General features: G+C 42.1%; 1 protein-coding gene across 10 annotated transcripts in view; it reads left to right on the top strand.

Annotated features, from left to right (window-relative positions):
* The window catches only part of FRMPD3 (FERM and PDZ domain containing 3), a 527,068-nt gene that overhangs the window by 139,170 nt on the left and 367,944 nt on the right, over positions 1-19,954 (top strand). For all 10 annotated transcript variants that reach the window (XM_083159052.1, XM_083159061.1, XM_083159051.1 and 7 more), the window contains one exon: positions 16,973-17,075. In XM_083159052.1, the coding sequence (XP_083015178.1) occupies positions 16,973-17,075 (103 nt within the window). The remainder of the gene's footprint in view (positions 1-16,972; positions 17,076-19,954) is intronic.

Genomic DNA, 19,954 nt, shown 5'->3' with positions numbered 1-19,954 from the left:
AAAGGTAGTGTAGACAGGCAGTCGACAATGCGGCGTGTATAATGCTAATGCTTCAATTTAATGCCAGTTAGAAAGTTGATATATGTACATTTGGCTAGTATAGCCTGCTGCCTGAGGCTCTAAATTGAGCTGAATAACTATATAGTGCCCTTAATACAGTATGGTGTGTTCCCCACAGGGTGAGTGACTATGCAGATCTGCCACTATCTGCGTTGCTGCCTCTGCCTGGGGAAGGGATGGCTGGACATCCAAGGGAATTGGGCCACACTGAATGAGGATACATTCCTTATCCTCTTTTAATACACTGTCTGTGTTATATGTCTCACTGTTTGTCAATATGTCACCTCTTTGTCTTTTAATAAAATCCAATAAAGGTTAAATTTTATGTTTATAGTTCTACTTTTGAGGTGCACCACATAGAAGACATTCTTCTCTGTTTCTTGTTTGAATTCTCTGCCATGTCCAGTGGTAGCACACCCTCTTGAAATATATCTATCTTACCATATTGAGGGTCCTATTAACATAATTACTACATTTTCCTGTGCGACTGACTCCTCCCTGTCCCTTTCCCTGGTCTTTAAGTACTGTAGTCATTTGTACCGGATGCGAAAGTCCAGAATTCAGGCCACTTCATATTCGACGCCCCTGTGAGTAAAAACTTTGGGAGATTTAGGAAGGGCAGCGTGAAACTTGTTTAGCACTAAGGGTTTAAGAAATGGGACATGAAATGAATTAGGAATCCTTAAGTAGTTTGGTAATTTTAACTTGTAGGCAACTGGATTGATGATCTGTGTTATCGGAAAAGGACCAATAAAACGAGGTGCAAATTTCATTGAAGGTACACGAAGACGAAGGTTACGAGTGGTCAGCCATACCTTGTCACCCACTCTTAAAGGTTAAATTTTATGTTTTATGTTCTCCTTCCGTCAGCAAATTTCTTATACTTTTGTGGAGCTTTGGTCAATGATTTCCTGACTTTCCTCCAATGTTGGTGAAGCTGTTGGAGAGTTAATGCTACCGCTGGCACAGATGTTGAAGGTAGGCGCTAGAAGTCAGGAACCCTAGGATGGAAGCCATAATTAATAAAGAACGGAGTAGAAGAAGAAGATAAATGGTACTGGTTGTTATGCCCAAATTCGGCCCATGGCAACACCTCAACCCAGTCATCCTGGGAGGAGGAAACATGCAAACGTAAAAAAGTCTCTACATCCTGATTGACTCTCTCCGTCTGGGCATTAGATTGCGGATGGTAGGCTGTACTGAACTTGGAGCCCGCTCTAGCCGCATAGACATCCAGTCAATTGTACCCTTGGATTACAAATATCCCGGTGGGGATCTGGACATTGTGGGAGAAACCAGCACCTGGAGCCGACCTCCCAAAGCAGGGAGTAAACATCATACTGAATTACAGCAGCAAAAGGCTCAGATATAGGACTTGGTGACCCGCACCCAGTATAGCACGAGTTGCTGATTACAAGGAGGACTGGTAACTATTTGCTCAATACCAAAAACAATATTATTGCCTCATATAGATACAGTATATGCAATTACAAGCCTCATAGCCAGCCCATGCCTTATATGTTTCATGGTGTATGTCTTGTATGTCCTTTTTGAGTGTATTAATTTGTATGTAATAATGTGTAACTTTTAACGTGTAGTATGGTCTTATATTAAAAGTAAAGATTATTTGTATCTTTCCAACAAAAGTCTTGGCATCAATTTATTGAGTGTGGCAGCGCCACTGAGTGGGGATATTATCTCCACACACACTATTGTACTGAAATTGAGTTGAATTTTTAGAACTTTACATAAAGCTCGCCAGATTTTTGCAACGAATTGTACACCTCGATCTGAAATGATTTCTTCAGGTAGCCCATGGGTTCTGAAGATCTCTTTGATAAAAAAGTTTGCTAACTTCGGAGCTGAAGGTAGCCCCCAAAGTGGTATGAAATGAGCCATTTTAGAGAATCTGTCTATGACGACCCATATGGTGGTATGTCCATCAGATGATGGAAGGTCGGTAATAAAGTCCATTGACAAAAGAGTCCAAGGCCCCTTTGGAATGGAAAGTGGCCTCAATGGACCTACTGGAGCTAAATTGGAGGATTAATGTTGGGCACAATGAGGACAGGAAGCAATGTATTCCTGAACATCTTTCTTTAGAGCAGGCCACCAGTATCGTCGAGAAAGGAATTCATAGGTCTTCTGAATCCCTGGGTGACCGGAGAACTTGGAATCATGAGCCCAATGCAGAATCTTCTTTCTTGAGCTAGGCTCACCCTTAGCGCAGACCTCTACCCACCTACCCACGTTAACAAAGGTTTTACCTGGAGGGACTGACACTTGTACAGTTGTTGCAGCAAAAGCGAGAGGATCAATAATTGGACTTCCTTCATAGGATTTAGATTCCTCCTCAGTCTCCCATGACCTAGATAGAGCATCTGCCTTATGATTTTTCACTCCAGGAGAAAAAGACAATTTAAAATTAAATCTAGAAAAGAACAGTGCTCATCTGGCTTGACGAGGATTGAGACACTGAGCAGTTTTTAAATAGAGCAAAGTTTTGTGATCAGTAATAACATGAATTGCCCCCTCGAGTAGATACCGCCACTCCTCCAATCCATTTTAATAGCTAACAGTTCTTGGTCCCCTATGGCGTAGTTCTGTTCAGCCGGGGAAAATTTATTAGAGAAGAAACCACATGGATGCAACTGTCAGTCAGTCTTAGTCTGGGAAAGCACAGCTCCCACGCCGATGGCAGAGGCGTCGCCCTCCAGAGTGAACGGAAAACTGAAATCTGGTTGAGCCAGAACTGGTGCAGAAATGAATTTCTCTTTGAGTAGCGAAAAGGCATTAGAAGCCTCAGGATCCCATTTGGAGGGTTTGGCACCTTTGCGAGTAAGAGCAGTTATTGGAGCAACAACAGTAGAAAAGCCTTTGTGAATTTTCTATAATAATTTGCAAATCCGAGGAACCTTTGGACCCCTCGGAGAGTGTGAGGACGAGGCCACGACTGGATTGCTTCCACTTTAGCAGGATCCATTTCCAGACTGGAGCCAGATACAATGTACCATAAGAAGGGTATGGATGAGACCTCAAAAATAAATTTTTCCAATTTGCAGAAAAGGAGATTTTGTCTGAGTCGAGAGAGCACTTCTCTGACAATTTCTCGATGTTTCTGCAAATATCAGGATATCGTCGAGATAAACCACAACATGTTTGTACATAAGATCACGAAACAGTTCATTCATGTACGACTGAAAAACAGCTGGGTCATTACTTAGACCGAAAGGCATGACAAGATATTCATAATGTCCATCTCTTGTATTAAAGGCGGTCTTCCACTCGTCACCCTCACGAATGCGAATGAGATTGTAGGCTCCGCGGAGATCTAACTTTGAAAAGATTTTTGCCCCTTTGATTCTGTCAAAAAGTTCTGTGATGAGTGGCAGTGGATAACGATTTTTGATGGTAATTTCGTCCAATCCTCGTTAGTCAATGCAAGGCCGTAACCCTGCATCCTTTTTCTTGACAAAAAATAAGCCAGCTCCGGCAGGCGAAGATGAGGGGCGGATAAACCATTTGGCTAGATTTTCCTCTATGTATTCGGACATAGCCTGAGTCTCAGGTAAAGACAAAGGGTAAGTTTGACCCCGAGGAGGGTTTTTTCTGGTATCAGGTCGATAGAGCAGTCCCATGGACGATGAGGAGGCAATTTGTCAGTAGCCTTTTTACAGACTACAGTACATCAGAAAAATCTTGATATGGGGTAGGTAACCCTTCTGGAATCTGAAGGGAAACTTGACGTGTAGGTCCCACAGATTTGAGACATGATTTGGTATAGGTGGCATCCCAAGCTTGAACCTGGGATGTTACCCAATTGATACTGGGATTATGGATACGTAACCAGGGGAGACCCAAAACGATTGGGTAGGAGGATTTGGGGATGACAAAAACCTGTATTTTCTCGACATGTAGCAGTCCAATTTGTAAAGTTAATGGTTGGGTTCTTAGAGTGACAGTCTCTCCTAATATATGACTCCCATCCACAGCGGTAAAATACACTGGACGCTGAAGGGGGTGGTAGGCAACGTTTGACAACATCAGTGGTGATGAAACTCTCTGCTGCTCCTGAGTCGAGAAGAGCTGGCAACTGTCTGAACTGATGTTTTACTTGTAATGAAACTTGAAGAATACAGTCTTTATTATTTGGAGAGGTGATGACAACCCCTAACCTGCCCTCTCTCTTAGAGGTTAGGTTCTGGCATTTCACGGCTTCTTTGGACAGGAATCAACGGTGTGCTGGGAATCAGCACAAAGGCGTTCTTCCTGACGACGTTTACGCTCAGCTGAAGTTAATTTTAAGCGGTTAACCTGCATAGGTTCCTCCGCTGGTAATGATGAGGGTTTAGATACATAAAAAGCTGGATTAGGAATGGCTCGGTTTCTCTCTTGATTTCTCTCTCTGAGTCTCAGATCAATTTTTGTACAGAGAGAGATCAGGTCCTCTAGTCTGAAAGGCAAATCTCTTGCCGCAAGCTCATCTTTGATTTTATCTGAAAGCCCATTCATAAAGGCCACAAGAAAGGCCTCTTCATTCCAAGCCATTATAGCTGCCAGGATTTTAAACTGGATTAGATACTGTCCTTTGGGGGGGTTAACCTTGTCCAGTCCGTATAGGTGGCAGTGGGTTCCGTGATGATATGGTACAGGCAGTGAGACGATCAGCAGGACTTGGAGATGACTTCACCGGAGGCGCAGGAACTGTAGTGAATGCTACAGACAGCCAGAATAGATCAATGATGTGTGCGGGTGGACATCATTGTACTGACTGCCGGTCTAACCCGGCCTGTCAGTATTTGAAGGGTGAGCTGCGCGCTGATTGGTTTGCTGTTTGACAGCATTGAGTGGAGCCGCGCAGCATAGGCTGGAGGATCCTAAAAGATGGCCGCCGCCAGAGGTGGCAACAGAAACCAGCTGGCAGTGATTGTGCGCGGATGCGCTGCAGCCGGCGTTTCCAGCCAGAGACCAGACCAGACACAGACCCATCATGGCGGCTCATGTCTCACGCCGCCCAGACCCCACATGGCACAGGAGTACACACCACCGCTGTCACTTGGCGGTGACAGCGCGAGATCATGCACACTACCAGCATGGGGAGCAGCAGCGGAGGTGAGCGCCAGGGCAGGAGACACGCTGTAAAAGGTCTTAGGGCTAGGCACAGCACAGGGGAACTGGGTAGCAGCCATGGTGGTCGTGACACTAATAAGTATATCAGACCTTCAGTTTTGCAGGTTATTGTGTCTTTTATCTGATATCTTTTTTCAGTTTGATTAGATTTGATCTCTTTTTTGGATTTGATTGCTGTTGCAGGTGAGGCAGATCAGGCAATGAGAAAATCCTCCATTCTTTTTTTCTGGTGAGATGAAACTTTTTGTGAATTTTTGTTTTACATTTTTTGCTATTTTGAAGATGATTTTTGGCTTATTTGGTATGATATCTTTCAGTCTGTCGTCTAATTTCAGGGTGTGCCAATGTTTTTCCAATATTTTATTAATCTCTCGATGTTCTCTATTATATTGTGTGATGAAACTTAGTTCGTATTCTTTATTGCTCATTTTTTGTTTGTATTTAATGAGGTCTTGTCTTTCCATATTTTCAATTATTTTCAACTGTTTTTGCAATATTTAGTCACTGTATCCTTTTCTGAATGAACTTGGTTTTCATTGTTTGACTTTGTTTCTGGTAAGATTCTTTTTTTTTTTTTTTTTGCAGTTTCTTTTTAACCTTCTGAATTGGCCTCCAGGGATATTATTGAGCCATTGTTGATGGTTGTTACTATTCATGGATAGTGCATTGTTGCCACTGACTTCTTTGATGTGGTTTCTGGTGTATATTTTTTCATCTTCGATATAGATTTCTAGATCTAAGTACACTACTTTCTATTTGCTTGTAGTAGAGGTGAACTCTGTGCCATGTTGGCTCTTGTTCATGTAAAGTAGAAATTTTTGTAACTCTGCATCTGGTCCATCCCACAGGTCATTTATGTATCGTTTCCAACTTTTTAGATGTTTTCCATACTTGTTATTGCTCCATTTTTTTCTTCTTCCCAATGCGCTACGAATAGGTTTGCATAATATGGGGCAAATGATGTCCCCATTGTGGTCCCTTTAATTTGTTTAAAAAAAAGTCACCATGAGACCAGAAACAATTATGCTTTAAGATAAAGTTAATATTTTCCATCAAAAAGTTGATTTGTTCATTGTGGAAAGGAAGTATCTTGTTGTATTCTGTCCCAATTCATGGTCTATGCAGGTGTATAATGACTTGATGTCACTAGTTCATAGTATCATACCAGGTTACCATTCCACTGTCTCTAAATACTGTAGGACATGCATTGTGTCCTTGACATAGCTTTTCTGTTGTATAACCAATTCTTGTAAAAAGCTGTCAATGTATTTCGATAGTTTTAATGTAATGGAATCTATGCCGGAAACGATTGGGCAACCGGGGGGATTTTCTGCGTCTTTGTGAAGCTTTGGTAGTTGATAAAATGTGGGTATCTTGGGGTGTTTGTTGTATATGAACTCAAATTATTTTTCATTGATTATCCCAGCAATTTTTCCTTTTTCTAGAATTGCTTTGAGTTCTCCTTGAAATTCTTCCGTAGGGTCTTTTTTGAGTATTGTATAGGTTTCTTTGTCTTCCAGCAGTCTTTTTCACTTAATTTTTGTATTTATCTCTATCCATAATGACTAATCCTCCTCCTTTATCTGCCGGTTTCAAAATCCTGTTTTTGTCCTGTTTTAATTGTTTTGCAGCTTATTTTTCTTCTTTAGTCAGATTGTATTTGATTTTTTCTTTTCTGGTAGATTGTTGATGTCTTTCTCTACTAGTTTTTGGAAAGTTTTGACGTGTGCTTCTTTGATGTGGGAGGGGTAGAATGTAGACTTATTTTTTAGGTTGGTGTGTTTGTATTTTTAGATTTTTGTGTTTCTTCCTTAGCGAAGAATTTTTTTATGCAGAGTTTCCTGACAAAACGTTGTGTGTCTATGAACAAATCAAATTTATTTATTTTCGAATGTGGGGCATATTTAAGGCCTTATTTCAAGAGTGAAGTTTTGTGTATAGTTAGTTCCTTTGAGCTAAGGTTGAATTTTCCATTTGTTTTAAGATCTTATCGTAGTTTTATGTTTTGTTGTCCATTTCCAATGTTTTTTGAGTTCCCCTTATTTTTTTCTCCTCAATATTCTACATTAAAATTTATTGTTTGGATTGTTCTTCTACTTCAGCTGCTTCCAAACATTTTTAAAGGATTCTCTTACTAATCTATATGGATTCTCTTTAATGTAATCTTTTGAGTTGTGGGATTTGTAAGTTACAGTATTTTTCTTTTGGGTGTATCAGAATTGTTGTAGATCAGTGATTTATTATTTTCTTCTCTTTCTTTAATTGATGCAGTAAGTGTTCTCTGTTTGGAGTTTGTTTGTGTACAAGGTGTTTTGTTCCATAATGGGTTCTGATTGTAATATTTTGTTTATTGTCAAGGAGCCATTATTCCTTCTTTCTGTATTCGATATGATTTTCATTTCTTCCAAATCTCTATGGAATTTTTTCTGTTACTGGGCGATAATGTCATCTTCCAGTTTTCCCATTTTTTTGTTCTTCATTTCCATTAGATTTTTATATTCTGTCATATTTTGCAGTGGTGCGAAATTCTTCAGTCAATTTACTGACGCTTTTATACTTTTATGTTTAAATTTTTTTGGGGGTATTGCGAAATTTCTGCTTTTTTCTTTTTTTCTTTCTAAATCTCCCTATTTCTTTCTCCAGCGCTTTGATTCTCCATACTCAAAATTATCCTTATACTGTATACTTATCAGGGCCGCTAAAAATTATTAAAAAATTAATTTAGGCGAGGCAAAAGCAATTCTTTATCCCAAAGTCACCCAGGCAATGGAGGACTTCGTATTTAGCTTGTCACCCTGTGTGCTGACACCTGAAGTAATTAAAGTGTTACATAGAGGTCTTGCATTTATTCCCACTTGCCTACCTGCTCCATTACAAAATTAAATTGAATTGTATCAGCTCAATCACAAAATTAGACTGAAAGAATATTATAAGGAAAAGCCCAATATATTTCCATCTACAGATGACAGTCACAGTTACTGTGAGTGTCTATTTGGTGATTTCTGTGCTATGAGAAAAAATATATATTAATTACCCATAGAGACAGTACAGTTATACATACATACATAAAACATATATCGTCTGTCGAGAGAGAGTGTCTCTACTAGACAGATACTGTGAACAACTATATTGTAGCTATATGTTTTTGCTACGTGTCCTTGATTACATGTCAGCGAAAATATACCTTTTAGGGAAGTATTTAGTATGCTTTATTGTGGTAGTAATCCCACTTATTTTTGTTTAATAAAACTAAGGCACTACAAATAGTAACACAAAGTCAAAAATTATGAAACAATGTTGCACCGCTATAGTCAGCCCAATGTCCTACCAATCTGCAGTCTTATTACTTCTGGTATTGCACCGAGATGCTGCAGGTGACAGCAATACCAAACTACAAAAATTCACAATTCTGAGAGAGTGTTGTGATGCACTCCTTCGGTCTAGTATTTCACTGATATGCTGTCCTGTGGTTATTAATCTTTTAATACCACAGCTGTCATATTCCTACTAGTTAGCCTGGTAGTGCAAACAGAACAATATATATCCAAAAGTATAGAGGACTGCTTAAATATGTGGTCGGACACCACTGACAATAGAGGGAATAGTATTTCTAGTTAGCAGATTGAGTGCCTCAGAAAAATACAATATATATCTTAAACATCATTGTATTTTTCTGAGGCACTCAATCTGCTAACTAGAAATACTATTCCCTCTATTGTCAGTGGTGTCCGACCACATATTTAAGCAGTCCTCTATACTTTTGGATATATATTGTTCTGTTTGCACTACCAGGCTAACTAGTAGGAATATGACAGCTGTGGTATTAAAAGATTAATAACCACAGGACAGCATATCAGTGAAATACTAGACCGAAGGAGTGCATCACAACACTCTCTCAGAATTGTGAATTTTTGTAGTTTGGTATTGCTGTCACCTGCAGCATCTCGGTGCAATACCAGAAGTAATAAGACTGCAGATTGGTAGGACATTGGGCTGACTATAGCGGTGCAACATTGTTTCATAATTTTTGACTTTGTGTTACTATTTGTAGTGCCTTAGTTTTATTAAACAAAAATAAGTGGGATTTCTACCACAATAAAGCATACTAAATACTTCCCTAAAAGGTATATTTTCGCTGACATGTAATCAAGGACACGTAGCAAAAACATATAGCTACAATATAGTTGTTCACAGTATCTGTCTAGTAGAGACACTCTCTCTCGACAGACGATATATGTTTTATGTATGTATGTATAACTGTACTGTCTCTATGGGTAATTAATATATTTTTTTCTCATAGCACAGAAATCACCAAATAGACACTCACAGTAACCGTGACTGTCATTTGGAAAATTTCACTTCTGTCCTGTCCAGGAGATACAGTTTCTCTGACAGGCATTACGTGTTGTATGTACGTGTGTTAATGTTTTTTGTCGTCAAGGTTGGCTCCCAATATCTTAATAAATAACCTAATAAAAGCTCATTTTTAATAACATTTAACTAATCAAGTTGTGCCCCCACAAAAGAGAGAGTTCTTTTCTTTTCTTCCTTGTTGCATTATATCACTCTCTGGGGAGCACCTCCACTCACATAATTGAGAGATACAGAAGTATCCAATATATCCTTTTATTGTGGAACAACACATTGAGACACATAAAAGAAATCTTTTTTGTGTAACTGTCAGTGATACTAGTGCATAGACAAAATTTCCCTCTTCCCTTTTCCCCAGGCAATTGCATATTTCCATCTACCACAGTTCCGCAACACATATCGGCTTTCAAACCACGTTCGGCCTTTGAACTCAAGAGCACTAACCCTTCCTTAAAAAACATTCACTCGTATGCTTAAATAGTAGAATACCAACAGCACAAGATGCATACCATTCCATCATTGGAACATGTCTATCTCTGAACGCAAGGCTTTAAAGGACCTTTCTTCATATGATGATATTGTCATTCGACAATCCGACAAAGGGGAATCAATTGTCATCAAAAGTGTGACCAATTATCAGGAACAAATTCACCGACATTTATAGGATTCTTCAACTTATGTTAAACTTCAAGGAGATCCCACCTCCTCTTTCAAAAACGACTTGGATATGGCCCTTACCTTTTGGTGTACAAGAGGGATTTATTTCTGAAATGTGCAAGTCATATCTCACTGTTGACTTCCCCGTTAAACCCATCATGTACACTATCCCTAAAATTCATAAACATGCAACTAAGCTTCCAGATAGGCTGATAATATCGGCGAGGGGTTCCATCTTTCAGATGATATTGGTCTACCTGGATGTTTTTTTACAACCATTTATACAGTCTAAATCCACTTTTTTGAAAGACACCACCACATAACTTATTGCTTTGGAGAACTTGGGACATCTTCCACCATCTTGTTTGTTGATTACGATTGATGTTTACAACCTTTACACATGCATTCCACATAATTCTGGGTTGCAGCCGGTGAGGAGTCTGTTAACACACAATGCATTGTATGAAGGCCCTGACCTAGGTTTCTTTTTAGAGCTGTTAGAAATAGTCCTTAGAAAGAATTTTTTTTTTTTGCGATGGTGCGTTCTATCTGCAGACATCGGGCATAGCAATGGTGTCCAATGTGGCCCCATCGCTAGCTAACGCCTTTATGGTTAAGGTTGAGAATGACATATTTTTTGTAGTGATGCCAACCTATCACGATATATCGTGAAATATTTCCATTACATCGATGACATACTCATTTTTTTGGAATGGACCAGTGGAGGCCTTTAGAGGTATTAGGATAGTCCCGTCAAATTTACATACACAATCTAGATGTAACCATTGCAAGGGGACACTGGCATCACCACAAATTTATGCAGAAAGCACACTGATCGCAAAAACTTCCTTTTAGCTTCCAGTGCCCACCCTATACACAGTAAACGATCTTTACTGTATAACCAATTTTTGTGTATATTACGCATAGTGAGTGATCATAATGAGGCTAAAAATGAGTTGATAACAATGAAACAAATGTTTGTTGAGAGGGGTTATAAATCCATAGTTAGACAAACAATACCATAAAGCGTTAGCCAAAACTAGGAAGGAGTTACTACTCTCACAGGTACCCAACAAAAAACAAGCAGATAAATTAATCTGGGTCAATATATACTGTATTCATACCAATAATTATTATTTTATTAACATATGTATGTTGCACTTAGTACATAACAGTCCACTGCCTTATCTGTTTGTTTTCCTGTTTTTTTTTTAATGTTTTTGTGTTCTTGTTTGCAATATCATGATCGTTCCTATGACTAGCGGGCACACACTGTTTTTTATTTTGTATTTTTTTTCAAGTATTTTTTAGAAATCATTAGGTTATTACATTATAACATCATCACTATGTGCGGTATTTTATTAATTGAATTTACACGCTTTACAGTTGCCTAGGCAACCTTACAGCCGACCGGTGACGTTACTTACATGCGCCGGTTACCGGCATCCGGAAGTGCCCACTGCCTCTGCCAGAACATTATGACCCTGCACTTTATAAGAGGTGAAGGTAAATGTATTTAATATGTAAGCTGATTTGATAAAAGCTTTAATAAAGGCTGAAACGTCATCCACTATACAGGCTACCTGCTTGTTTTATTATGTAAGTCCTGAGTGCCACGGTTTCCTGCTCTCTCTCTCTCTTTCTTTATATATATATATATATATATATATATATATATATATATATATATATATATATATACACATATATACAAGAAAAAAGGGTGCCTGGATGGATCGGTGGCACAGCGGCACGGTGACCACCCACCCCCCACCCCTGGCCAGGACGGGTGCACCCGGCCAGGATGGGAGCACTGGATCATGCGGCACTGGAACAGGCCACAGCCCCCGGAGTGACACCAGCGGCATGCAGCTCGGCCCCCGGGGACAGCATCAGAGACTCAGGACCTGACCGCAGGCTTGGTCCCCGGCATGATGACCCCCAGAAGCAGCAGCGACTCCCATTGGTTCCCGGAGGTGGCACCCAGCCAGAGGAAGATCAGGCCCCAGCCTCTGTCCCCCAGCACCAGCAGATGCAGAAGCCCTCTATGCTGTGGCGGTCCCCCCCCCCACCAGCCCATCATGTGTTCAAATATTCAGCATCGGCTACCTGAATGTAAAGGTTTCTATTTGCCTATGGGACCATGACTCTACACAGACCATTTGCTCACGGAGATGAGGCACATGAGCGCCTCATACTGTAGTATACTGTGTAACCGTGCTCCGCTCAGCGAATGTCAGGGTTCCATTGGTACAGTATATCAATCTGCCACTAGATTGGTGAAGCATTACCACCCAGCAGTGGTGATTTGTGTTGCATGGTGAGCATCCATGCCCCTTGGTGGACGAGAAAGAAGAAAAGAGGATCACCAAAACCTTTGCGATGACGCACTGGTGGCAAGAATGAGAGGCACACCATCTGTAAATGTATGAATAACAATAGTAGGAATGCCTAAGTTTAAACCAAATGCTGGATATAAACACCTGCTAAATGCTTGAACACAGGTGGTGTCATTTAATGAATGGCCAAAAGTGATTGGATAAGAGTGTTTTTTAAGGACTGAGGGCTCCCATGGCTTCTGAAGAAACCGTTAAATTGAAGTGACAGAGAAACACGTTAAGAGTGAAAGCACTGCTTTGTCCTTGAGCACTCAGCATTTTATCACTCCATCACCTTTTCCCAATTGCTCCACACCTGGTACCATCAATATCCCCTGTGCCCACCTCCTCCAGTGTCCAGCAGGTAATTGGTGTGAGGTGCTGAGGTCCGTGGATTGCCTCACGGCTTTGGAGGTGACCTTACCCGTGCCACCATCCTCACCTTGCTGACCTTCGGTGCTGTGGCGTCTCCTCCCATCCGGTGCTCACCCGGTGTCTGGCAAGTGGCAGCTTGTGGAGATAGACGTACAGCCTGGCATAGCTGCAGGTGATGTGTATAAATAATAATAATAAAAAAAAAAAATATATATATATATATATATATACGTTTGGCGACCTGGCACTCCTTGTAATACAGTCAATGTACCAGGGTGCCTTTGCACAAATTGTATATAGATACTGAGTGAAATAGCGACCCTGAGGTGAATCACTCGCACGGCACATCCAGGCTTTGTGATGAAAAAACGGCAATTTTAATAGTGCAACAGTTTCAGGGGGTGAGCCCCTTCTTCAGGCAGACAGCATAACAAAAATCAATACATTAGGGTCCTACCTTTAAGGTGCATGTAGTAATGGAAGGCACCTCCCTGTTCCGGAGATCTACGGCCGTCTGTGTCCAGCTGGAAGTTGCCGCTGGCAGGGAGCGCTTGCTGGCGCACTTCCGGTGTCTGGCGTCACCTAGGTAACCTCCAAGGACGCTGCAGCCCGTTGCCAAGCACACAGGCTGCCGTCCCGCTATGTGGAGCTGTAGTTAGAAGCTGGGCATTCTCCATATGGAACAACTGGGAGGTGCTGTGAAAGAGACGTGCTAAGTGGTGCTGCGAAAAATATATAAAACACAAGAATACATACACATTAAAATATGCTGCAAGGGGTTGTCATAACCTATTAAATATATTGAGTAACCTAATGGGTATACAAAGTAATTGAACTAAGAGTCGACATGACTTCATGTCGACTATCAGTGCTTACACATAATGCTAGCACTCTCCATTATCGACATGGGACACTGTATACACATATAAATGTTAGACTAATACATACATGAGTAAATATATAAGCCATAATTAAAGACTGAGGAACAATAAAATCTGCAAATTCTATATTAATATAGAGAATTCCACATTAGTCGCTCATTCAATCCATTCGGTGCCACCGTATCCAGACGGTGTATCCACCGTGCTTCTAGGCGTAATAGCTCCTTTTGTCTGTCCCCTCCCCTAGGCTTGGGCGGTATGTGGTCTATGATGAAGTATTTCAACGAGGACAATGGATGTCCCTGCTGTTTAAAGTGGACAGCCACTGGCTGGTCCATCGGTTTATTATCCAGGGTGCCTTGATGGCTGATCGGTGCGCCGCCATCCGTTCTTTGAACTGACGTGTAGACATACCTACATAGTAATGTCCACACGGACATGTGATAACATAGACAATGTACTTGGTGCTGCATGTGAGAACATGTCTTATGTTGTACACTTTAGAGGTATGCGGATGTTTAAATGAGGTACATTGGGTCATAAACTGACAGGTTGCACATTTGATGCACCTATAGCATCCTGGAGGTTTTAGTTGTCTTCTAGATCGATCGTCATCAAACCCTGTTATATCTGTGTGGACCAAAGCGTCCCTCAGGTTTCGACCACGCTTGTAGCAGGTCATGGGGCGAGTTTTCGCAAAGCAGGGTAGACTTTTATCTGTGGCCAAAATTGGCCATAGCGCCTTGCTGGCCATAGGTATAAGGCTGCTGTTCACATCATAAGTGGTCGTCCAAGGAAAAACCTGCTTAGCAGATGTTTTATTACGCGTAGAGTTCAGTAGGTGTTCACGTTGTTGGCACAATACTATATCTTTAGCTACTTGTAGGGAGGGCAGTGTATAGCCACATTCATGAAATTTCTGGATGATGAGATCAAGCTGGGCAGGTAATGAATGAATATCGCTGCATATTCTTGCAGCCCTGAGCATCTGAGAATACGCTAATCCTTTTTTAAGAGGAGGTGGATGATGACTACTTGAAAGTAATAACGTATTTTGATCAGTGTTTTTATAATAGATTGTAGTGTTGATAATATCGTTATTGAGGAGAACTGTAACGTCCAAGAAATTTATGCTGTCGCGACTCCATGTGTATGTGAATTTGATGGGTCCCGGCATTTTATTGATGGTGTTCATGAGGTTGATAAAGTCGTCGGGGTGTCCATTCCTCAGCATAAATAGGTCGTCGATATATCGACACAGCAGTACGATGTTGTGGTTATTTATTTGTTCTGAGAAGAATATGTGTTCCTGTTCGACCATGTATACGTTGGCATATGCAGGGGCCACTGCTGACCCCATTGCACAGCCTTCTTGTTGAAGGTATAGTTGCCCATCAAAACGGAAATAATTTCTGGTGAGTACCAGTTCCAATAGTTGTAAGTACAGGGTTATATATATATATATATATATATATATATATATATATATATATATATATATATATATATATATATATATATAATATATATATATATCCGTGTGTCCACTATTTAACATCTATTTAACATCTGAGAGGCCAGCAGAGGTATACTAAAACTTGGCTCACCCCAAAAATTATGACACACTTGGCTGACCCCAAGATTTACTGTATACAGCACACTTGGCTCACCCCTGGACTGATACAACACCCCTGATATGATATGACACACTTAAAAGTCCTTGCAGTTAAAAAAAAAACACCTTTTTAATGTTAATAAAAAATGGGGGGCTGCTCCCCTGAACTGATTTTGAGACACTGGGCAGCATAGCTGGACTGATTCAGGGCAGCCCTGTAGTAAAAATAAAAAAAGTAAAAAAATTCAGTTGTCCCCCACAGCAGTCCCATATAACAGTCCCCTTTAGTAGTACCCTTAGTAATTCCCCCTAATAGTTTTACACTTAGTATACTGTAGTTTCCCCCTTAGTATACAGATGGAGCACCTCTCATGCTTGCAGGGGCTGGCGATAGAATTGCCAGCCCTTGCCAGCTGCCAGGCCCCGCCAGCCATTGGAAAGGGGCACGCGCACACAAGAAGCTTGCGCTCCCCATTCCGATGGAGCTCCCTGTCGGTCCCAGCCGCCTCTTCTCCAGTCCCCCGCACCTCCCCTAACCCTGCCCATCTCCCTGAAGCAGAGACGGGCAGTGTCCTGCCGCCCAGCCGTCGACTGCCTGGGATGCGTGTTAGATGCTCATGCATACCAGTCTAATGGAGTCCCTCTCCACCCGCTGAGGGACTGGTGAGTGCCAGCAGTGAATGAGAGGGGCTCCATATACAAAAGTTCCTGTACTATTAGTTCCCCCTCTGTAGTTGTTCCTTTAGATTCCCAGTTATCCCCTTTAAGCAGCCCCTATTAGGTTAGGCAGCCTTTATTAGTTCCCCCATTAGTTTGTCCGCCATTAGTGTTAGACCCTCTCTGCAGACAGCACGGACACATCCTTGCTGTCTGAATTTCACATACAGAATGAAGATGGCGCAGGAGTTCTGGTCTTGTGAGAATCCGACAGCAGGAAGATGACATTTGGCCTTGTTTTTGACGGCATCATCCCTAGTGCTAACAGATTAAAATATATTGCAAGCAGGTTCTCTCTTAATCCCCATACACATTAAAATGAGTCCCCACTGATACTGATATTGGGGGTGGGAGGACTCCCTCGTTCGAACATGTTCAGACGAGGGAGGCAGCCATTAACCCTAGGAGTGCCAGGTGAATTTGTCAAAATAGGTGTGAAAATTGACAAGAAAACAGTTTTATACCGGTTTACAGTATATGGGAAAGATCTTATTTTACACATTTTTAATTTTAATTTATATAACAAATGTGAGCGACACTGGTATTTGTAGCAGATATTTTGCACATCTCTCACATACTGTAGATGTGAGTTAATGACAAGCAGGAGGCATGAATTGTTAACAATATGGAGTGTACACACTAGGTTATATTGTAAACAATATCGCTCAGAAAGTCCTTTCTGGCCCTGGAAAAATGTTTTAAAGCAATGTTAAGCATAACAATTATTCTTTTCGCCCTGTGCCTTCTTAACCATATATTGTATGAACTGTAGCTTCTTCTCATTTCAGGAGGTCCATCGCAGAACAAGCTACTTTCAGGAGATCAAATATTAGCCATTAATGATGAGGATGTGAGTGCGGCTTCAAGGGATAGATTCATTGAGCTGGTCAGGTTAGTAAATATACACAAAGATAATTATATTAGATTAATGAAATAATATTTAGTGTTGATGCATTTTAGAGGCAAGACACTAACTACCCTGTCTGACTTTTTTTTTTTTTTTTTTTTTTCATCAATCAATTTTTATTGAAATCAAATAATATGGGGGGGGGGGGTACAGAAAGAAGATAGGGTGGGGGTGGGAACAGGTAGAGAGGGGGGGGACTACAATTGCATTCGAGGTAAGACAACGTAATGACAAATTATTAGAAACAACACAAACACATCGCTGCACAGAGCGATTAAGACGTCTAACATATTATAGATTAAATCACTGAATGGTCTGGGATCTACACTAACCAGTCGCGCACCTCGCAGGAACCTAGGGGGCCAGACTAGGGACAAGTGGGACGGCGCCAGCTCGGTGGGAGATCATATAGGTGGTTTTCATTCCGGAGGAAGGGCTGGGTCGGGAGACTCATTCAAATTGGGTCTGGGAGAGATAGGCAGTGGAGCGGGAGGGAGAGATTTAGCCCCTAACTCCGAGGATGTGTATTTGATCCAGGGATCCCATTTGGTGAGCAGGGAGGGGGGGCTCGGCGCATGGGGGGGACTATAGGTCTCCATAAGGAAGTGGTGATTGGTTTTCAGTATTACTTGAAGTAGGGAGGGAGGGGAAGGTTGTTTCCACAGTTGGGCTAAATTAGCTCTAGCAGCTATTAAGATATGGCCGAGCACATAGGATTTCTCTGCGGGGATCGCTTGGGGGAAAACATGAAATAAGGCTACGAGAGGGTCAGGGGGAATGGATAGCTGCAAGACGGAATCAATTAACGTAAAGACCTCTTCCCAGTAATGCTTGAGTTTGGGACATGACCAAAAAATATGAAAAATGGAGCCCACGTTTCCACATTGCCTCCAACACAGGTTGGAGCACGACGGCCAGAAGGTATGCAGGCGGTCGGGCGATAGGTAAAGGCGGTTGATCAGTTTGAAGTGCATTTCTGAGTGATTAAGGCAGCGAGACATTGTGAAAGACGATATAAAGATCTTGCGCCATTGCTGGGATGAAATCTGTATGCCAAGGTCCGCCTCCCATTTCCTATGTACGGACAGCTTCGTAAATTCCGGGGGGGTAATCAGGGTGTTATACCAGAAAGAGATGTCTCCTGTGGAAGTAGTCTGGGTGATACGGGAGATGGTAGTCAGGGAGTGGGCAGCAGGAGAGGGGGGTTTAGAGAAATGGGCGTTCCACCAGTGAGATAGCTGTAGATAGTGGAGGTATTCGTGGGGTGGGAGGGAGTATGATTTCTGTAGGTAGGAGAAGGGTAGGATCGCATTGGCGTTCACCACATCGCCGAGTGAGGAGATCCCGCAGTTTCTCCAAGTGTTTAGATTGAGGTTTGGTATCAGCTTAGCCACCGTTACAATAGGGAGGGTAGGGATAAGGGCCGAAGAAGCTCGCAGAGTAGAAAGTAGTTCATCCCAGGCCTGTAAGGAGGCTATCGTCGCAGGGAGAAGCCCGGATGTCGAGGGCCTAATATGTTTGGGGAGTTTAAAAAGGTCCCGTATCGGGATGAGGGGTGACCGGGACTGCTCGACATCCACCCATGCCCTGGGGGCATTATTGTCAAAAAAGAGTTTAGACTGGGCAAGAAGGCACGCCTTCTGGTAATGGAAAAGGTCAGGGAGGCCTAGACCACCAAAGGTTCGGGGGAGTGACAATTTGGAGCGAGCTAGCGCTGGGGGTTTTGAGGCCCATACATATTTCAAGAGGATGGAGGTGGCTGTTTGTAACCATCGCTTGGGGAAGATATAGGGGAAGAGGTACATTAGCTTGGGGAGCAGGGACATTTTAAATGCTGCCATACGTCCCATCCACGATATTTCATACGCTAGCCATGATTTAGATATAGCGGAAATGGAAGCAAGAAGGGGGGTTAGGTTCACCTCGAAGACTACAGTCTTATTAGGGGGGATTAGGATGCCAAGGTACTTGATATATTCCGTCTGCCAGTTGTAATTATATGAGGCTTTCAGTAGGGGAAGCGAGTCAGTGAGGTTGATCGGGAGAGCATCCGTCTTAGATGCATTGAGTTTATAAAAGGAAGCGGTACTATAAGCGTCTAGAATACTATGGATATGTGGGAGGGACTTAATGGGGTCTGTCACAAAAAGTAAAACATCATCGGCAAAGAGGCTTAGTTTGTGGTCGTTTGGGCCCACCCGGAGACCTAGCGCATTGGGATTATTGCGAATGGACATAGCCAGTGGTTCAATGGAAAGGACGAAAATGAGGGGGGAGAGGGGGCAACCCTGCCTTGTGCCGTTAGAGATTTGGAAGGGAGAGGAAAGGAAGCCATTACTGAATACTCGCGCCGACGGAGAGGAATAAAGTGACAAGATGGATGACAAGATGCGACCTCTGAATCCAAAGCGCTCCAAGACCTCCCTCATGTACTGCCAATTAAGTCTATCAAATGCTTTTTCAGCATCAAGTGAGAGAAGAAGGAGGTCTTGGGCGGGAGAAAGAGAGTCAACTAAGTTGAACACTCTTCTGGTGTTATCAGAAGCCTGGCGCCCCGGGACAAACCCTGTTTGATCCGGGTGGACCAAGAGGGGTAGGAATTGATTAATACGGGTCGCCATTAGTTTTGCGTAGATCTTTATGTCACTATTGAGGAGGGCGATTGGGCGGTAGTTCCGGCACAGAGCAGGGTCTTTACCCGGTTTAGGGATTGTCACTATCCTAGCCTCCAGGAGCTCCGGGGGGGCCCGTCCTGTTGAAGATAGAGTGTTGTATAGATCCGTTAAATAAGGGGATATGAGGGAGTTGAAGGAAATGTAAAAGTCGTTAATGAAACCTTCAGGGCCCGGGGCCTTGTTACGAG

The sequence above is a fragment of the Crinia signifera genome, chromosome 9, assembly GCF_055691185.1.
Source record: "Crinia signifera chromosome 9, ASM5569118v1, whole genome shotgun sequence".
Taxonomy (NCBI): Eukaryota; Metazoa; Chordata; class Amphibia; order Anura; family Myobatrachidae; genus Crinia; species Crinia signifera.
This window is presented reverse-complemented; position numbering and strand designations above follow the sequence as displayed.